The following is a 20,218-nucleotide window of genomic DNA, read 5'->3' as shown; positions in this document are numbered from 1 at the left end:
TTCTTGCCTTGTATTTAAAACACAATCATCTTGGTAAATTGTGCTGAACTTGTTGTATACTTACAATGCTGAAGTGGCTTGACTTATAAATGTGCCAAATCTTAAAAGTAGAAAGAAAAAAAAGTATGTAATGGTTGATGTACCCTAAGATAAAGATTGCATACTTAGATTTAAATGTAATAATTAAAGTTGGTTTACTAATGTTTTTACAGCATGGGTTAATAAAAATTGATGTGAGCACAAGTTTGGCGCAACTTTTGACACACAAAAAAGAGAGGTTTGCATCAAACATTCCCAGCAATGAAACTACAGAACTGGGTTGAATCCTTTGCCATGAGTGTAGGACGTCAAATTCACCCTCTGCTTTGAATGTGACTTTGGCTTCATACAGATTGCATGTTGTAACTTTGACCAAAAACCCTTCGATTTGGATACATGTATTTATAACTTATTGGATTTTTTTGTTTTGTTTTGTGTGATGATAAATCTTAGCTCTTTGCTTTATTTTTTATTTTCTACTATTTTCTATATGAGGGTCACATTTTGAATTTCTCAATTCATTTCATCACAGAAAATACAACTGCTTTAGTCTATTAATATTGATCATTATTTGATGTTCAGTCATAACATCTACCATTGTAAATGTTTTATGATAGAAGCTTAAAGGCAGTGTTTATTGCAGGTAAATGTACAAATGGGCTCATCAGAAATGCATCAGTAGGATTCCCTTTGTGGGATAAAGATATCAGGCCTGGAATTTCATCTCTTGAGAGGCCAAGGCCATTTTCATTTATGCAATGGGCACTTTAATGAGCCATTTTGAGATATGGCAGACTCAATACTGCAACACTATAAGGTTTGGGTAAATTTGTCTGTTTACACCCAAACCAAACAGTACACTCCTGTATCATCATGTCCACCATACCTCAAAAAGGCTTTTTGGAAATCTTTGACAATTCTTGCCCGATACATTTCCCAAGAGCTTGTGTAAAGTGGGCATGGTTAATGCTTTTTAAACTACATAAAAACTTACTAAAAGACCCCTTGCTTTTCATGTAAAACGCTAAAGGCATGCTGAGGTCACGCGCACATTTTACGCACAAAGAACAGCTATCTTCTAATGATGTGTCTCATTTGGCCTCAGCGAGGGCGCTTTTCTGAGAATGTGACATCATATGCAAGGGGTCTACACTGAACTGGCAAGCAGCACTTTTCTGAAAATGAATTTTTAGTAGTCACGGTTAGACACATGTGTTGTGTAGTAAAGTTTGAATACTTCTGCAAAGATATATCATCGCATATTATTGTCGTGTTGAACATAGCTTACATACGTACTATATCATACTTCTAAACATAAATAATGAATACTAAATGATACTCAATTCGCCCTGTAAACGATGTATGCAATACCAAAATGTGCTTTTGTGATTTTTTTTTGATTTTTTTTTTGATTTTTTTTTATTCTTACATTCCAACTGCCAAAGAAAAGAAAAAAAACATGAAAAGTTCTGTGTATGCTGTGCATGTTTAAAGTGTTTTCAATGTATAAATGGTGCTGGTTTGAAGGATTGTGCTGCTTTATAATAAGTTATATTAGAAGATATATAGAGGGTAGAATGGTTTGTAGAGTCTTGTCGTTATATTCAGGTACAGGTGGGACCAAATGAGAGGATGAAGGTTGTACACTCATACATTGTTCGGTGTACGTTCTCAGCATTGAAGCTAAAATGTGTTGCACATAACCAGATAAGAACAATGTGTTAATGCATGTAGGCTCTTGGCCCAACTTTCATAAAGCTGTTCTCCTCAATACATTGCAAAGTGCAGAAATGAGGGACCAGCCAAAACAAACTGCTTGTAAAATGGTTTCCTGCTAGTTTTTGCCCAGTAAATAAAACTGTTAAGCAATATTTTCTACTTACAAAACAGCTTTATGAAATTGGGCCACTGACTTCCTCAGATAGTTTACTTTGGGAAACTTTGTGGAAAGTTTCATGTTCAACATACTAGAAGATCTTTCTTTTCTTCTGGGAAAGACAATATTATCTTTGATGAAGTAGATGTTGTCGTCCTAAGGCTGTGTCTGAATTGGCGGCTATGGCTATGGCTGCGGCTAGGTTTCTGCTTCACCATGCATTAAGTGAAGAACATCCTTAGCAACACCATTAGCACAAGCCGTAGCTGTAGTCGCCAGTTTCGGATACAGCATTATTACCAATGGGAGACGCGCGCGCCATCTTGATTTCAGGATATTGTTGAGATTTGAACAAAATGGATGGCACTTCCAGGGCTTGGTATCAGAATGTGATTTGAGAGTATTTGGTGAACCTACACATGTATGTGGTTTCCTTATGTGGAGATGACAGCTGATGTTTCCTGATAACTGTCTTTCTTAGTATGTTATTGCTTTTCTAATGCTCCAAGAGCGCTAAATAAATTATTCCAACTTCTAAGGCATTTTTAACTCGGAGCCTCTATTGAGCGATCGGAATCTAATAGCATGGTAACCAAGCGGCTCTACGAAATTGGGCCATGAAGATGAATTATCACACACAAGCTTTTTTTTATAAAATGCATGTGTGCTAAAACTTTTCTGTACTTTGGCCCCTGAATAAATTACTTTATGGTATTATCTAAGTAAGTTTCATTCATTATCCAGAGCCAAACAAATCTGTTGTGAAAATTTCCCTTTTCTTTACAGAACATTTAAAATAAGATGAGATCTTAAAAGAAGTAGCAGTCCAAGTTACAATGAAATAAATATGTAGTTTACTTGTATATTTATTGCCATACATGTACCTTCATAGTATCAACTCAATTCATTACTTCCATATTATGTCAAATTAACAATGAACAATACATTATTCTATTAAAATGAAAATACCAGGCATGATACTTGGTCCTTGGAAAAAATAATTGGAACATTTTATTGAGTACAGTGGTTGTACTGTGTACTTATGGTGTACGCTAATAAACTGTTCAGGCTATTTAATCACCATTGTTCTGATTTTTCCAAGGACAACCAAATCAGAAATCAGACTAAACTATGAAAAATATCATGCCGTAAATACACATTTGGTGTCAAGAGATATGTCAGAAATTTCAGTTACATGGACCCTATATATTATTATTTCTCAAGTACATACATGTACAATACAGTGGAACGTGTCAACTGAAGCTGGCTACATGTCTTTCCCACAGGTTTATCTATTTATGCTCAATTGTAATTTCTATAGAGCTGGACACTTTTGAAATTATTATCAGACCAAAGTTACTTTGTGCAACTCTGTTAAATGATTCTTATTCTGTTTTTTTTTTATTTTGAAGTACATAGTAGTCCAAATTCTAGTGTAACTTTGTAGACTATTTAACAAATAGTTACTGTAGAGTCAGTTTGCAGATTTTTTTGATTTTTTAAATGTAAGAGATGAATTGTTTATAATAACATGCAGAATTTCCATTTTAATTTATTTATTTTCCACTACGAGACAATTGTTTTGTGAAAAGGCTGCTATATTTTGCCACCTCCTCCCACCAAAGCAAGAAATACGATGCCTTTTTTGGAACAGCTAAATCATGATGGTGGCCTCTCATTGTTTTTTTAATTTCTTTTCTAGACAATGTACACAAAGTGACTTGCGTGAGAACAGGTTAAATAAGGTGGCTTCAGAAGATTTTTTTTTTTCGAAGACGAGTGGTTCTGCGACGGTATTATTATTAGTTCATCCAAACGTTGTCGGTTTCAGCACAACGCAGATTCATCCTGTCGTAGAAATTTAGGGACGACCGTCCTCAAAGCCGACACATGCGCAGATGAAGCCACATTTCATCATTACCGTCGCAGAACCATTTGTCATTGACAAAAACTCCTTAATATACTCTCACTACACCCACCTTCCCTGTAACATGATTTACTTGACAGTGCCTAGTTTCAGTGTGTAGGTTTCGCCTTATATTCCAACCCTTTTAAATGATAAGCAGGCAGGCCCAGCTAGATTGGCATTTTACTAAGAACTTATGCCAAATGCCAAATTTCTTTGCTAGCCTGCGATATAGACTTTCCCAATTATTTAATTGTCTGTATGGCAAATAGCATCATGAAAAAAAGCATGAAAAAAAGCACAAAAATGACCAGACAACATTCTCATGTCCAAGTGTCACAGGGCTTTTGTTGGGTTTACAGCCCTTGGTTAGACCAGAGCTAAATATTTAACCTTTCTTAGTATATTTTTTAGGGTAATGCTAACAATATTGAAGTTGAATGTTTTCTTGCCCTAAAATTCCACATTAGAATGAATGCAGTGGGGTTTTTGCATGAAGCTGTAGATAGAATCTTGAAAAAAATGGAAATTCTGCTGTCGCTTTATTGTATGTTATTATTTTTAAGGTGTACACGACTTGCCAATGGACTATGCCTTTCTAGTGTGTGTGTGTGTGTGTGTTTTAGCCTTTCCAAACTCAATGCGGGTGACCCATATAAGGCCATGTGCTAATAATACTCGGTTATTTTGGTTCAGTTTTCCTTGATTTAATAAAGTTACTATGTATTCAGATGAATAACTGTGTATCTTTGTCTTCCTCTTGTCTGTGGTCGTTTATTTCCATAATAGACTCTCGGTGTTTAGCAGATACATTTTCAAACTTCAAATTCGTTTACAATTTTACCTTTTTCTAAAATAAATTTGAATTGACAAATGCAATTGTCTTGATGCAACCAGTATTTATTACTGAGTAATAATGAATCATGGCCTGGTGTGATTCCCTCCACCAACAGTGGTATTATAAAACCCTGTACATAGGTAGGGTGCTATACATTAAATAGAACCCTAAAAACCAAAAAATTAGAGTGCCTAAGGCGCATGATGGTGAACTTTGGCTTAAATGTGAAATGTTAACTAGACGCCACATAAAATAAAGGGTCTGTATACGTTTGATAATGACTCTGTAAATTAATGGCAATAAACACTTACTTGGTAAGCAGCCTTGGATAGTATAATGCATTTTGGAAACTGCGCTTATGGAAAAAGATTTTACTTTTTTATCATGAGAAGCGTTACTGCTGTAATTTTTCTCAGATTGTGTATTCCAACTGCAGAGTCTTCTTCCTGTGTGGACATAACTGCTCCAGAGTTTCGACAACATCTCAAAAATGCTACCACCTTTTACAATGAAATGTTAACAGGATAGTTTATGGTATATAACTATATCAAACCTGTTATCGTATATATTTTCAATTTTACCGGTGTCTGCACACCCTGAAAGGACTCCACTTTAATAAGTTGTACTTGGGAGATTTATTTGCACAGAAACAATAGCCAGTGAACCAGTTCCGATTAATGCACATTTAATGGCACTTTTGTTTTAAGAAAACTTTACATGCTTGGATGTCAAACGGTCCCATGGAATGCTACACGGATTGAATCGTGTAGTACTTAGTAGAACTGTGCTCTGTCTTTATCCCACAAGGCCCTGACTATAAGCTCGAAATCACTCCCGGTGAAACGCTCGACGAAAGACTGGACTATCCCTGCTGCGGTTGGTTCGTAATCACAAAGAACTACCTCACCATCTGTTGGATTTAAATCAAGACAAATCATGCAATTAGAAATCAAGAAAAACAATTGATTTATTTCAATGTGAATCAGAGATGCCACCATTTGCATCTTGCAGTCATAGAGGTTTTGTCAAACAATCAGGGGGATTTTAGAGCTACATCCATCCAACATAACTATGAACAAAATTTTCAAATTTCTTCATCAGAACAATGAACGATTGTTCTGTTTTTAAGGAACTACAGTCGACTCCCGTTATAACGAGGTCCGCCGGACTGGCCCATTTTCCTCGTATTATCCGAACCTCGTTATAAACGCAGCGCGCTAAATATAGATACACACGTCATCATTGTGCATGCACACAACACGTGTACGTGCATATACATTGTACACAACACGTGTACGTGTATATACACTTGTGTTAGCCTGCACGGAGCTGTTTGCTTATCAGAACAGCTATTACGAGCATCTTGTACACAAGAATATCATTGCTAAATGTCTTTTATTGAGTGATTAATCAGGGAAATGTAATATTTTGTACAATTTATGATAACAATATAGCAAAGAGATGTCAACTTGCCGTTCAGAGCGAGTGGATTCTGCCGCGTAGCGCATGGTATGAACATGATGCATGCACTGAACGTTCATTTTCGTTGGTGATCGACATGGAGTATCATGATAACAGCATGTCAAGCGTGGGACACCAGCGAGATGTTTCTGGAGTTCCGTTGCACATGGACTGAAGGGAGTGATGATTGTATAAAGGAGCTTGTTTCAGTTGTTTGCCGTTTCCTTTTTTAGCTGTTCCGATCCAGTTGTTTTGTTTCATTTTTCAATTTCTCCTTTTAATTCTTATAACAGTATTTAATTCATTAAATCTTTGTGTATCTGTGTCTTTTAAAATAATTTTCTTTTTGATTTATATTATTGATTTAATAAAATCTTTGCGTATCTGTGTCTTTTAAACCATCTCTATCTTTTGATGTGATTGAATTAAATATTCCGGACGGGCAACCTTTGTTTTTTTCTTTCTTTTCTTAAAAAAAAAACATTTTTGGAAACGGGGGAATCTTTATTCATTGAATTGTTATTATTGAATTAATAATAATATTTTTCATTGAAAAAGGGGCTCTACTAAAAAAAAAAAACTCGAACAGCGGTGACGTTTTTGAAGTTTTGCATGGATGATACGAGCAAGGAATAATCATTAGAACCCCCAAATACTGCCGAGTGCGTTCGCCGACATGAATTTATTAAGAAAGCGGCATGTTTTTGAAATTGAGAAGGATTGTCGTCAGTGGTTTTGAGCCACGCACGTGATTTAAGCCCTCTATTGTCTGCTTGGGTAAACCAGTCCGTTGAATAGACTGGTGGCACTCTACGAGCACCATGCAATTATCACCTCTATTGTATTGATCATGGGGTTTAAGGGCTTCATGTCATTTCTCAACCTTGACGAAGGTAAGCTTTTTTTACACACTTATTCCAGGCCCTCGCTCCAAACGTCTGAAAACAATACATTTTGTCTCCAAGGGACCGCAAAATTACCTCGTTATAACCGTGTTCTCGCTACTTCCGTGCTCGTATAATCCATATTTTAATGCATTGAAACACGCACGGGGCAGTTCGGGACCGGCAAAAAACCTCGTAATAACCGGAACCTCGTTACATGCGAGCTCGTAATAACGGGAGTCGACTGTATATGCAAAATCAGGGAGTGATGGCATCTCTGCTGAATACTCACTGATTGTTATTTCATGTAAATGGTTTACAAAAACATGAACAGTGTATGCAGCTTTTTGGTTAGGGCTGGATAGCTCAGTTGATAGAGTGGATACGTTAGTCCGTAGGTCGTTGGTTCAAGTCCTGCTCCAGTTAATTTTTCTTTGTATAAAAAAAAACAAATTCTACCAATTTTGTCTAGTACCTGTATACCCTTCACCCCCTTGCCCATGTTCCTAGATATTTACCTGCATCAGTTTTAGTGTTGACTTGAACAAACATCCGTCGAGGTAGCTTCCTTGACAAGACTACCTCTCTCAGAGACAAGAATTTCTCTTGTGTGTCGTCTTGAACGGCAGAGTATCCGTCATACATGGCCTTTGCACTCGGATAATCACCAGTTGCCTTGAATACCTAATACACCACAAATTCATAGAATGGTTTTCAATATCATTCTTATTTATAGGCAGAATTACACAGAAAGATACAATAAAGGTCACATGTGAAAAACTCAGCTTAATACAGTGTCTACTCGATGAAAAAAAGAACAGTAAAAAAAATTCACAAGAAAGAAAAATCCATCCATGTTCAGCGAGCAGGTACCAACCGCATCTCTGGCCGAAGCACTCGCAAATAACATTGCAGGTTTTGACCTTCACTTTTTCAATGAGTAAGCCACCAGGAACAGTTAGATTGTCATTTCGCTGGCTTGCCAGCTTTTTCATTGGTTCGTATTTTGGGGTTTCCTTTTAACGTATACTAGCATGGGACTATGTGATTTGAAGCAATATGGACTTTCATTGCTTAATGTGTACCAGTGGTGAGCAATCAACTAGCCAGCCAGAATAGCTGGCCGGAGTTCTGACTGGTACGTGGGTGTTTTAACTGGAATTTGGACAGCAGACCACTGTTAAGGGGGAATTCTGCATTGTATCTCACCAAACTATCCCAGATGCACTATCCCATATTTTACATGTATGAACCCTTTCAAAAATTAATAGCCAAACACATTAAAAAGGTACCCCTAAACATTACAATTTTCCCTGAAAGTAAATGAAATTTGTTTGTTCCCCGTACCGTAGCTCCACATACCTTGCAGGAGCGCTTTGATACACCCCTAGTATAGGGATAGTGCTTTATAAGAACCTAGCATTATTATTATTACCTGAAGCTTCCTGAGAAAGTTCTTGATCGCTTCTTTCCCCACTGTGTCTATCTTTCCTCTGTCTAACAACACAGTCGCATCGGGGGAGCCGTCTTCACCGGTGCTCTTTTGAATGGTAACCAGTCCATTACCTGCCTCCAGTAAAACACGCAGGATGACGTAACGAGCTTGCATGTGGGCCTAAATAGAGGAGGAATACAAATAAATTGATCACATGAAAAATAAAAGTTTTGACAGAGGCAACGCAGACGATTGCCTCCATGCCCCCTGGTCATTGCCTTGGTGCCCTTGAAATGCTCCTTTTACATTTTCTTCTTAGGGTGCCCTTTACCCAGGAGAAAATGCCTTGGTGCCCTTGCCCTTTCAAAAACGTAGCATACATGCCTGAAGCTGTGCGGAACATAGAAATCCCTCCAGCATAGACAAAAACATTGCACAGCAAAAAACAGATAACCAGCTCAAAAGACACATACAGTATAGTGTACATTGTTTGTAACTGGTTTCCAGTAAACTTTTCCTTCTCAAAAAAAAAATGTTACATGGTACTTTTTGCTGAACAGCTTAATGAAATTGGGGTCCATTAATGACAACAAGCTCCCAATCCACTTACCTGTCTCCATGTCTTAGACTCTGGGGTGAAGAACTCTAAAGCCAGTAGACCTGCACGAACCATATTCAGCCAATTGATGTAAATGATGTCATCAGCTGCACTACCTTCATGACCAAAAATCCTGCAAGTAAAGCTTGCAATATCAGTTAATGCAGGTGCGGAACCGAAAAAGGCAGCTATATACCTTACGGTGAAGCCATTTTGAATTTCTCCCATTGATGTTAATGTTACCAAACTGAGGCTGGAAGAACAAAATAGTCTGGTTCCTATTTTCAACATGATTATTAGCATTCATTGTTGTTATCCGATACAAGGAACATGACCAGGATGGAGGCAGCATGATAAAGGTCTATAGACACTACCTATGCAAAACTAGCAATGTCCTATTGACAAATGTAATATCGTTTGTAGGTGGACATTTGCTATTTGCTCCTCACTTTTAGCTCCTTGAACCTAGTTCCCTCAGCTTCGCCTTGGGAACTAGTTTGCCAACTCCGAATGTTTTTAGGCAAAACTCTGTTTGAGCAAACTCCTGAAAACTTGGTGAACTTGTATTTAAACTTACTGGAGTACATTCTTGTTGAGACACAGATATAAACCAACACACTCTGCTCTGCATTCTTCATATGACGAAGCTATGATCGGGAATTTACTGTCATAGTTGTCGTTTGCTTCATACCAGCTCTGGATCTAAGAAATTCAAGGATTAAATTGTAAAGGGATTATTACATTATTGGTTTTCCGAGGTTACAATCTTCTTTCATGATACACAATAACAACCTGTGACAATCTCATTAAATGAGAAAAGAAGAATGCAAAGACTAAGTGTTATTAGACATTTCCTTCTTGGATGATCAGCCATCGATTTCACCAAACTCTTCCTAACTTAGGATTAATCTTAGGACTTATGACGAGTTCAGTTCCGTATTCGAAGACGTTTGGACGCATAAAACCCATCCTAAGTTAGGACAGGTTACTCGTCCTAACTCGAGATAGGATTAATCCTAGCGTTTCGTGAAATCGGCTGCTGGCCATAGGGTTGAATGGTCTGAAGGCGCCTTATGCACAGTTTCTCCCTTTTTGGACGAACAGTCCCTCTGTGGTTACCCTAGTGCCTCAACGCCCTGTCTATGATGTGGAGTGATTATGAAGATTAAGGTGATGCTCTACAGGTGAAGCAGTTTGCAACAGCTAACTCTTTTTTCTCACTTGATCAATGAAATTGTTTCTATAATTTGGTTTTAGTTTGAGTTAAACCTGACCAACCTTCTCTCCTGTTTCAGTGTGTTTGACATTCTCAATGTCAAAGTTGAAGTTCTGCTTTTCATCTTTGATAAAGAGTTTTCCGCTTCCATGACCCAACAGTTCATGAAGTCCAACTTGTACCTCAAAGGACGGGGCTTTGAGAGTGCTGTACAGCTCCTAAAGATAAAAAGACAGATCAGTAACAATGATGCATGAGTAGACGAATTTACAATATTGGTCCACATGAATCTGAGCGCATTTGTTAATTATATTTTCACAAGAATTACAACCAAAAACCTTATATTCAAAGTTTTTTATAAATTATTTTGTAGATTTTAAGTGAGGAACTGACCAGTAATATGGGTTTAAAATGTCTTTAAACACCTACCTTGTCAGCGTTAGTCAGGAATGTAACCTTCTGGTCTTTAGTATGTGCAGATAAGACGTTACCGAGAGACACATTCTTAAAACCCTCATCTTGACGTATATCGTCATCTAGTCATGGACCGAGAAAAGAAAAACACAGTTCCTATTTAGTCACATCATTATTAGAACCTTTCTTAGTTAGTGTTAACTAGTTTTGGATGGTTTCAGGCTGCAATGCCATGTAGAGTCTCAGGTTGGGACCAGGTTTGGCTCAGTGGTTTCTGTCCCTGCCCTTCACCTCTGTGGACACCGGTTCGATTCCCACCTCAGACCAGAGCCTTGCATGTGGATTGGGTTTTTCAGTCCCTACCTGAAAGAGTGAAATAGAACTCGTACTCACAGTTTGGAATGTTGATGCCTGCTGGTATGCCGCTAGATGCATAGCTCAGGATATCAAGTGAGGTGAAGTCCGGTTTAAGAAAGACGTCTTTCTCATAGGCCTTGGGCCATGGTAGTAAGGGTAGAAAGTTCTCTGCATTCTCGACTAGATTGCCAAACTTTGCGCTCATCTCCTTGTTGACCATTGACACAAAACCTGGAGGTCAAACAAAGCTGCATTACCGTAGTCTTACTTGTTTTTTGTAAATTTCAAGGGATGCATTGCCTTTGAATTGGGCGCTTTGTGCAATAAAAAAACGCTTGGTATGAAATGAATACGGTTGGAAAAATGTTTTAAAAGTAGAATATAATGATCCACACAAATATACACCTCAAAATTGTGTGGTTTTCTTTTTGAACTAACACAGTCCGCAATTTGGTAGAACCAAATTTCCAACACCACGGATGGCATGTTGGTTCACAAGTTAATTATGTTCAAAATTAAATTGACAACTAAAATGGTAATCATCATAATAATTATTGAAATATTAGGTTACCTTCCCATTCTCCACGCATACCAAAGGGATCTCTATACGTCTCAATGAAGCCAATGTAGCTGCAATTCAAATGAACGGATAACATCAGTACAACGTAGGGTTTGACTTAACACTTGAAGTGCATAAAATCTTTTTATTGATTACACATCCAAAAGCACAATTAGCGCAAGTAACAGGATGAACAGGAAACGAGAAGTTAATGACTATAAGTTAATGACTATAGTGACAACACTTTAGCTTAAAATACCTAGCTGTCAGACAAACATGCCACACCACCTACGCTATCACTGCGTCATCAACACGCTAAACTGCAGCAGTAGTTAGTCGCGGGTAAACATACAATTTAAACGTTAGACGTATGTGCGCGTTAGTGAAATTTGACACTTTCTTCTGACATCCGGGTACTTAGCTTCTATTTTTAGCATTAGTGCGGAATGAGAAAAACACTGATAAGCACCTAAACCAAAAGCTTCAAGTGGACTCGGCATTTTCACATGAAAAAATTTAAAACATTGAAAAGTTATAAGCCAATAGGTATAAATGAACAACATTTCTTACTGTTCTACGATTGGTCCCTTGTCTTTAATCCAGCTCCTAGACCCATCCATGTGATCTTGTAGTGACCCCGTGGTGAAGCTACGTGCGTATAACTCAAGCATCTTCTTTTCATGATCATTGGCCCCAAACTCCTGCAACCAAACACAACAGAAATGTTAAAATTACAGTATGACAATGAAATCCTTATAGACCCTTGCATGTGACGCCACACTCCAAAAGCGTCCTCACTGATTCCAAAAAGTGCCCTCACTGAGGCCAAAGGAGGCAAATCATGCCAATGGCCAAGAGCTTTTCTCTGTACGTACTAACAGGTGCCTGACCTCAGCTTCCCTATAGCGTTTCGCATTATGCAAGGGGTCTATTGGAAAGTACACATTACAAGATAATGTACAACAAACAAAACAATCAACTTAAATACTACTGTACAATGGAAAATACAAAACACACCACCCAATCACTCTTACAGTCCTACCCTTCCACCCTACCCAAACCTTCCTGGTTGCTGAAAGGTGCACTTTAATTTGAATTATTTTTCAGTTTTAAGGAAACTTCTTAGGGGCACCAAGGTGAAGACCTTCTTAGGGGCACCAAGGTGAAGACCTTCTTAGGGGCACCAAGGTGAAGACCTTCTTAGGGGCACCAAGGTGAAGACCTTCTTAGGGGCACCAAGGTGAAGACCTTCTTAGGGGCACCAAGGTGAAGACCTTCTTAGGGGCACCAAGGTGAAGACCTTCTTAGGGGCACCAAGGTGAAGACCTTCTTAGGGGCACCAAGGTGAAGACCTTCTTAGGGGCACCAAGGTGAAGACCTTCTTAGGGGCACCAAGGTGAAGACCTTCTTAGGGGCACCAAGGTGAAGCCCTTCTTAGGGGCACCAAGGTGAAGACCAGGGTAACAGCGGCCATGTCATCTGTGGCCTCTGTGAAACAATGGTTAATAATTCTACTATGCTTACCTTTGCTTTGAGTAGATTATCAGACACTAGCTTCATCAACTTTGAATAGTCACCCCTGGTCACGTTTACCGCGAGACCCTCGAAGGTATAAGCTCCAAGCTTCAAGCTATCACCATCTTCTGTGCCTGAAATATCAATTATGATAAGCCTTTAACAAAAAACTTTGCTAGGGTCAAGGCGTCACGCCTTTAACCATGTTTTGCAAGAGTAAATTACAGCTAAAACTTGGTGTGATCCCCGACTATACAGCAGTTTACAGGTTGAATAGCTTCCGACTGGCAACCCCAAACAGAGATATTGACAAAACAGGGAAGGGAGACCGCCAACATAGGGCCATATGATAGCTCTGTTGAAGAGGGCCGGTATGTTAATCCGGAAGTCACAGGTTCAACACCCGCTCTAGCTGATTCTTCTTTGTTCAACCCAAACTAAAAAATACAATCATTAGTGTTGATTATGGAAAACTTACCAGTTTGAGATGATGCAAGACGTACTTCATATACAACCTTGCCGTCACCATCTTGGGTCTTGAAGAGACGAGTATTGTATGCATCAATGTTCTATGGGAAGAGGACCAGAACAAAGATTTGTGATGACCAAAGCAAAGCATACTGGTGGGACATAATTTACAGTTCAAGTCAAGTTTATTTAAACTCTCTTTAAAACTTCTTTATTGTGACTCGGGAGCAGCTTCAGTTACCATAGTGTTTCATGGATTAGCTTTAAAAAGAACAAATTGCCGAGAGTATTTATAAGCAAATGAACATAGTATCACTGAATCTAGATTGTTTCGACAACAAAATTATTCACTCTTGTTCAAGATTACAGGCATGGAATTTCATACTTAAGAGGGAACAATGCCTTTTTTTTTATTTTTCAAAGGGCACTTCTATTGGAAAACCTTTGTCTATGGGAAACTTGGAGGCAATGCATTTCATGTAATCCAATGCCCGTAAGAAGTTGTCAAATTGAACTACAACATTAAGTTGTTAAATTAAACTATAGAAGTATTTTAAAGAAAACTCTGCCTTACCTTCTCTACCATAAACCTCTTAGCAAACTCAGCATCTGCCATAGTACAGTTACCTGAAAAGTAGGTTGTAATTCCCTACAAACACCAAACAATGAACACAATTATTATTTACAATAAATATTTACAATAGTACCAGCTTTCTCCAGAAGACGATCAGAGCATACTGATCGAAACGTCGAGTTGAAACCAACGGTTCAGAAGACGATCAGAGCATACTGATCCAAACGTCCAGTTGAAACCAACGGTTCTTTTACGAACCACCCCCTCGAGAAGACGATCAGAGCATACTGATCGACACGTCGAGTTGAAACCAACGGTTCAGAAGACGATCAGAGCATACTGATCCAAATGCCCAGTTGAAACCAACGGTTCTTTTACGAACCACCCCCTCGAGAAGACGATCAGAGCATACTGATCGAAATGTCGAGTTGAAACCAGCGGTTCTTTTCAGAACCACCCCAACTCATTAGAGATAGTCATTACATGGTGTTACCGCAAACCTTTCCAAATCGACTTTATCATGTTGATCCAAAAAAAAAATCAAAACTGGCCAGTTGTGGTTTTTAAATAATAGGTTTATTATTAGTGATCATAATAGTGTAGCATAATGGTGTCTGTTGATGTCAAATAAATAAACTGGGGGAAGATTGTCAAGAATGATTTTCTGGAAAACGAAGTAGACAGTGAATTACAGAATGGAAAGGAGTACAAGTTGATCAGTGAATGATTCCCCTTGTATAGCGGAGCAAAATGCTACTCAAAATGCTACGCAAAATGCTACGCAAAATGCTACGTAAAATGCTACACAAAATGCTACGCAAAATGTATCAATTGCTATTCAAAAATCATCAGTTACTACTCAATATTAGCATCCAGTTTGCACAAAATAAGTTCAGTCAAAATATTTTGCTATGTTGATACCAACTTACCAGCTTAGTACACAAAAATTGTTTAGTATTTCTTTTAGAAAGCTTTGGGTAAACAAACTTTTGTTCCACTGATACCAAAAAAAACCTGAATGCGTAGCAAACTCACATCATCTCCCAGCCCCAACTGCTGCTCCTTCTTGGAGAGTGAGTAGATGGCATCTCCACATAGTGAGATCAGCTCATCAAGAGATGAAGAGTCTGATGTGTACGCTGCACTGGCCTTCACTAGAGAAACTAACTTGTCCTGTTTATACAGCCAATATTAACAATGATTACAAGTCAAATACAGCATTGGCCATTTTGATAAAACAGTTTTAATCAGTGGCTATTATAATATTAATTAAATACAATTGCAAATTCCTTTGAGAAATACTTCCATATGGAGTTGAAATATTGTTAAAATTTGGAAAATATAACTTGTTTATGAATGAAGTCCCATACATATTTCCTTTTTTAAAATAAAAGAGTTTTGCCTTGTCTTTTCAGTGACAACTCAGTGTTACCATGGAGTTTTTTTCACTGGTTTGTATAGACCACGTGAACTTCTTTTTATAATAAGTGTGACCTCGTACATATTCTTTGAATATTCTGGCAGGCAAGATACTACACTGGTTCTATGGGAAAGTTGACATTTTGTGTCATAATTTCCACATAAAACCGAGAGTTATGAAAGTAAAAGCTGGACAAGTTTTGAGATGCACCCCCTTTCATCATATCAAAAGTTGATAAGAATTACACAGTACAATCTCCATAAAAATATAAGATTTGATGTTTTCTTCCATTGAGCTGTGTACAAATCGTGGCTGCAGGAAGTCCAGGCTCTGTGGCTCTTTTGTAAACATGTGATGTCACAGGTCACATCATCTATAGTATAAAGCTTCTATTTCTGCTAAGATTTCCCATATACGGGACTTGAACTTGAAGACGTTGTGGCAGACAGATTTTTTACAATGTACAACTTTGAGAAACACTGAGCTAGCCAGTGGGACTGTTGGTCGGCATTTTGATAAGCCACTTCAACAGAAAAGTCTATGATGCCAACAAAATTTTTACCTTTGATAAACCAGGAATGAACTTTGTGTCACCAAACGACTTGTAGTTTCCAAGGTTTGCAAAGAAGGCGGCTGCATAGGTCAAAAATGCCTACAATAAGAAAGAAAGATTACATCACAGATTAAATTGCAAAGTGATAAGTAAATGATAAATTTAATTTCAGAAAAATCACTGATTACCAGTACCAAACCATTGTTGTGTTTGTTTTGTTTTACTTTGATATTACTTGCTGGGTCCTCTTAAATTTGTGATCAAAACTTGATTTTATAGTGCAGCCTACATACATTAGTAGGCTTAATCTTTTTATCAAAGGTATGGTCAGTGCAGTATTATACTACCTTGTCTTGGTATTACCCCTAGGACCACCAGTGTAAAAATATATATAAAGTTGAGGTAACGTTATTAGCCCAACATTTTGGGCTGAGTGTTAATAAGGGCTGAGTGTTGAAGCCATTGGACTCTGACAAACAGTATTGTCCAAGGCCCACACTTCGTGTACCACAACTTATATATAAAATAACCAACCTGAAAATTTAGGCTCAATCGGTCATTGAAAATAACGGGAAAACCCATCCTTCGCCGTGTCATGACATGTGTTTAAAATAAATCTGTAATTGTTAAATTACTGTTTTCTCAAAAAGTAAAGCATTTCATGGAATAACATTTCAAGAGAAGTCTTTCACCACTACCTTTGGTAAACCCTGTAAGTTATTTGTAAATCTGTGAACTTTTTTTTTCTTTTCTCTGTACCGAAAGGGTCCAATGGCTTTAAAGGCGGTGGACACTAGTATGGTAATTACTCAAAATAATTATTAGCATAAAACCTTACTTGGTAACGAGTAATGGGGAGCTGTTGATAGTATGAAAACATTGTGAGAAACGGCTCCCTCTGAAGTAGCGTAGTTTGCGAGAAAGAAGTAATTTTCTACAAATTTGATTTTGAGACCTCAGATTTAGATCTCAAGCTCTCGAAATGGACCGCTCGAAATCAAGCATATGAAAGCATACAACTTCATGTGACAAGGGTGTTTTTCTTTCATTTTTCATTATTATCTCGCAACTTTGACAACCAATTGAGGTCAATTCTCACAGGTTATTAAGTTTTGTATGCATATGTTGAGATACACCAAGTGAAAAGACTGGTCTTTGTAAATTACCAATAGTGTCCAGTGTCTTTAATATGGCTTTATTTTAACATCAGTCTTTTTATCTAGGAAGAAAACAAACGGAAAAGATTCTGTATAGCTGCCACCACTTTTTCCTTTGTTATGAAATAAATTAGTATCTAATTTACTAAATTATACATTCCTTTTTGTACTAAAAATTTGTGAAAAAGTTCAAGCCAGGATACAAAAACTTTTCAAAAAAATCCATCTGCTATTATACGGTTGCGGTAATCATCGGTCTGCGATCGCCAGGAAGGATTCGATAGATGGTTATCAGATTAAATGGCAACTACTACTCTACGCATCTGCGATAATTGTTGCAATAATTGTAACCCTCCATCCTTCTCCCGACGTTGGGAGGATGGAGGGTTTCGATCATCGCAACTACTTTTAATTGTATAAATAAATAATAATAATATAATAAACAAATAATACTGAACAGTAGAACAGACATGTTATTGTTATTGTTAAAAAACATTAAAAGATAGTACAGCGCCAAAAAGTTACTGTTTTACTTGGTCTATCATCTTTGCATTTACCTGAAACTCATCATCAATCAAGCCAGCTTTTAATGCCTTCTCTTTCAAGACCGTAACATCCTCTGCCTTGAACAGTTTCTGCAAGAGGAGGAAGATGAGGGGAGCTTCCGGGGATGTCTGGAAGAGACAAATCAGCCCTCCACACCAAGATGCCTTGGCCAAATAATGGGCGTACTTCTTCTCCTTCGAGGTGAGCGCCTGAAAGGCTTTCTTACACTCCAGGGTTACAATGGGTACATCGTTTGGGATGAGGAATTGGGATAAGTCAGTGGGTTGGGTGGTTGCCATGGTAACTTGCTGCCGGCGGCTTGAGTTGAGGAGATGGTTTGTGATGAGGTAACGAGAGATGATGATGAGTGACTGACAAGCCGAAATGGGAAATTATGCCGGGCAAAGAAACGATGTGATCGTAGGATGATTGTGGTCGCAGTAGCTCCAAGTGCCAATCCACTCCGTAGCCCCATACGCAATAGGGTCAACCCAATTCAAACTATCCTTTTTGCCTACAATCCAATCTCAGGTGTGCCCGGCCGTGGTTGAACCGCTTCGATCTTGATCACAAAACACCGGTGGAATGCTTTTATTGCGAGAATGTGTTTTGTACGGTACACAGTACACATGTTACACACGTTCTCAGAATAAAATCCACACAATTGGTTTTCAGCATTATACATACCGCGAGATCGAGCACCAGACCCCAATTTGGGTTCGATAACCATACTTTGTCGGGATCCCCGTCACAACATCACGACAAGGATGCCATCTACTGCTACAATTTTATGGGGAACAGACTGATTAAAAAAACGCCGCAGCGTACGTGCGATGTCCTCTATGCAATACTATCCGGAGGACATTATTGCATACCGGACGGTTTTGCATATGCAATCTTGTCCGCCCGGACGCTGCTGCATAATGCAATTGTGTCCGCCCGGACACATTGAATATGCAGTTGTGTCCGCACCGTGCAAAACCGTCCTTACAGTAAATTAAACGCCCTTGGTCGACGGAACACGTTCGCAATTTTTTTGTCTCAAGCTAAGTGCATGTCGTGAATGACATGGGAAATGTTCGGCCGTTGGGTATTCGCTGCAATCATAAAATACGTGAATATTCATGCTGCATATTACATGTATGTAGGTTCAGTGCATGCACGCTCGCTTACGCGCGCACATAATGTACAGTCATGTACATGTCCGCCGGACGGTTTTTGCATAACCCCGGACACGATTGCATATGCAAAAGTGTCCGGAGCGGACAATATTTCATAGCTGACACAATTGCATCTGACACCGGCGGCCGCCGACGGTTGCAAGTTTTGTGAAAAATCACTTCAAAGTTTTAAAGTGGCTGAGTGTTGAAAAGAGATGTGGGGGACGTGTATTTGTAATCAACAACGAACATATCATTCTGAAGGGAAATGGCAGCGGAAATGGGGAGTTTTTAACATTCAGAACACAATATCTTAGAACTTTGTGAATGAACGAACAGCAGCCAGATTTGTAAACGGCAATTAGTCCGTTTGGGGGGCCCCGTAGAGGCCTATAGAGCGTAAACTGCGACGGAACCTCAAAGTACCTCCATGATTTGATAGCCTACTTCAAAGATTCTGCACACATCAGCTAGACTGCTAGGCCTGCAGTTACAAAGAACTCACTCCATAACACCGTCCAACAATAAATCGGTGCATTATCAAGCAAGGGAACCACTAAGACAACAACTCGGCAAAAAGTGACATAAAACAAATAATTTAATGCCCGATCTCATAGACGCTTAACCCTGTAGGCCTAGCCTAGGCTATACATCCGAGAACCAGCTACAGAAAAGAGGAACTCACTCCCGCCTCAAGTTAAATCAGCCCCTTGCGCATAAAATTTATATTAAATCTCGCCGTGGAAAAAAGTGCACGTTGATGAGCTTGCGTGCATGGCCGGTGTCAGATGCAATGGTTTCCGCCATACAATTACTGTTCTCTCCGGACATTTGTGCATATGCAATCGTGTCCGCGGCTATGCAAAAACCGTCCGGCGGACAAGTACATGACTCTATGTATGTGTGCGCGCGTAAGCCAGCGTGTATGCACACTGAACCTACGTACGTAGCCTATAATAATATGCAGCATGAATATTCACGTATTATGATTGCAGCGAAATCCCAACGGCCGAACCTTTCCCATGTCATTCATGACATGCACTTAGCTTGAGAAAAAAAAATGGCGAACGTGTTCCGTCAACTAAGGGCGTTTTACTGCAAGGACGGTTTTGCACGGGGCGGACACAACTGCATATGCAAATGTGTCCGGGCGGACACAATTGCATTATGCAGCAGCGTCCAGGCGGACACGATTGCATTATGCAAAACCGTCCGGCGGACATTATTGCATATGCACTACTG

At 38.8% G+C, this 20,218-nt stretch overlaps 1 protein-coding gene across 1 annotated transcript; it reads right to left on the bottom strand.

Annotated features, from left to right (window-relative positions):
- Window positions 1–2,752: 2,752 nt before the first annotated feature.
- Window positions 2,753–18,429, bottom strand: LOC117306912 (dipeptidyl peptidase 3-like). The gene is made up of 16 exons (XM_033791485.1): window positions 17,828–18,429; window positions 16,123–16,212; window positions 15,176–15,313; window positions 14,141–14,215; window positions 13,577–13,667; window positions 13,108–13,232; window positions 12,154–12,284; window positions 11,596–11,654; window positions 11,061–11,255; window positions 10,683–10,789; window positions 10,316–10,471; window positions 9,615–9,739; window positions 9,050–9,170; window positions 8,440–8,619; window positions 7,523–7,688; window positions 2,753–5,569 (listed from the first exon to the last, which is right to left on the bottom strand). The coding sequence occupies exons 1-16, from the start codon at window positions 18,113–18,115 to the stop codon at window positions 5,433–5,435; spliced, it is 2,184 nt and encodes a 727-aa protein (XP_033647376.1). The 5' UTR covers window positions 18,116–18,429; the 3' UTR covers window positions 2,753–5,432.
- Between the last annotated feature and the right edge of the window lie 1,789 nt (window positions 18,430–20,218).

The sequence above is a fragment of the Asterias rubens genome, chromosome 1 (genome assembly GCF_902459465.1).
Source record: "Asterias rubens chromosome 1, eAstRub1.3, whole genome shotgun sequence".
Lineage (NCBI taxonomy): Eukaryota > Metazoa > Echinodermata > Asteroidea > Forcipulatida > Asteriidae > Asterias > Asterias rubens.
Note: the sequence above shows the minus strand (reverse complement) of the source record. Positions and strands in the feature narration are given on the sequence as shown.

Bases quoted from the DNA above. Each gene is read 5' to 3' on its own strand.
- LOC117306912 (XM_033791485.1), bottom strand. From the start codon at position 18,115: ATGGCAACCACCCAACCCACTGACTTATCCCAATTCCTCATCCCAAAC. The intron at 10,790-11,060 runs GTGAGTACGAGT...GTCCATGACTAG, and splicing joins AGGCATCAACATTCCAAACT to ATGACGATATACGTCAAGAT. The intron at 7,689-8,439 runs GTAATAATAATA...GTGGTGTATTAG, and splicing joins ACTTTCTCAGGAAGCTTCAG to GTATTCAAGGCAACTGGTGA.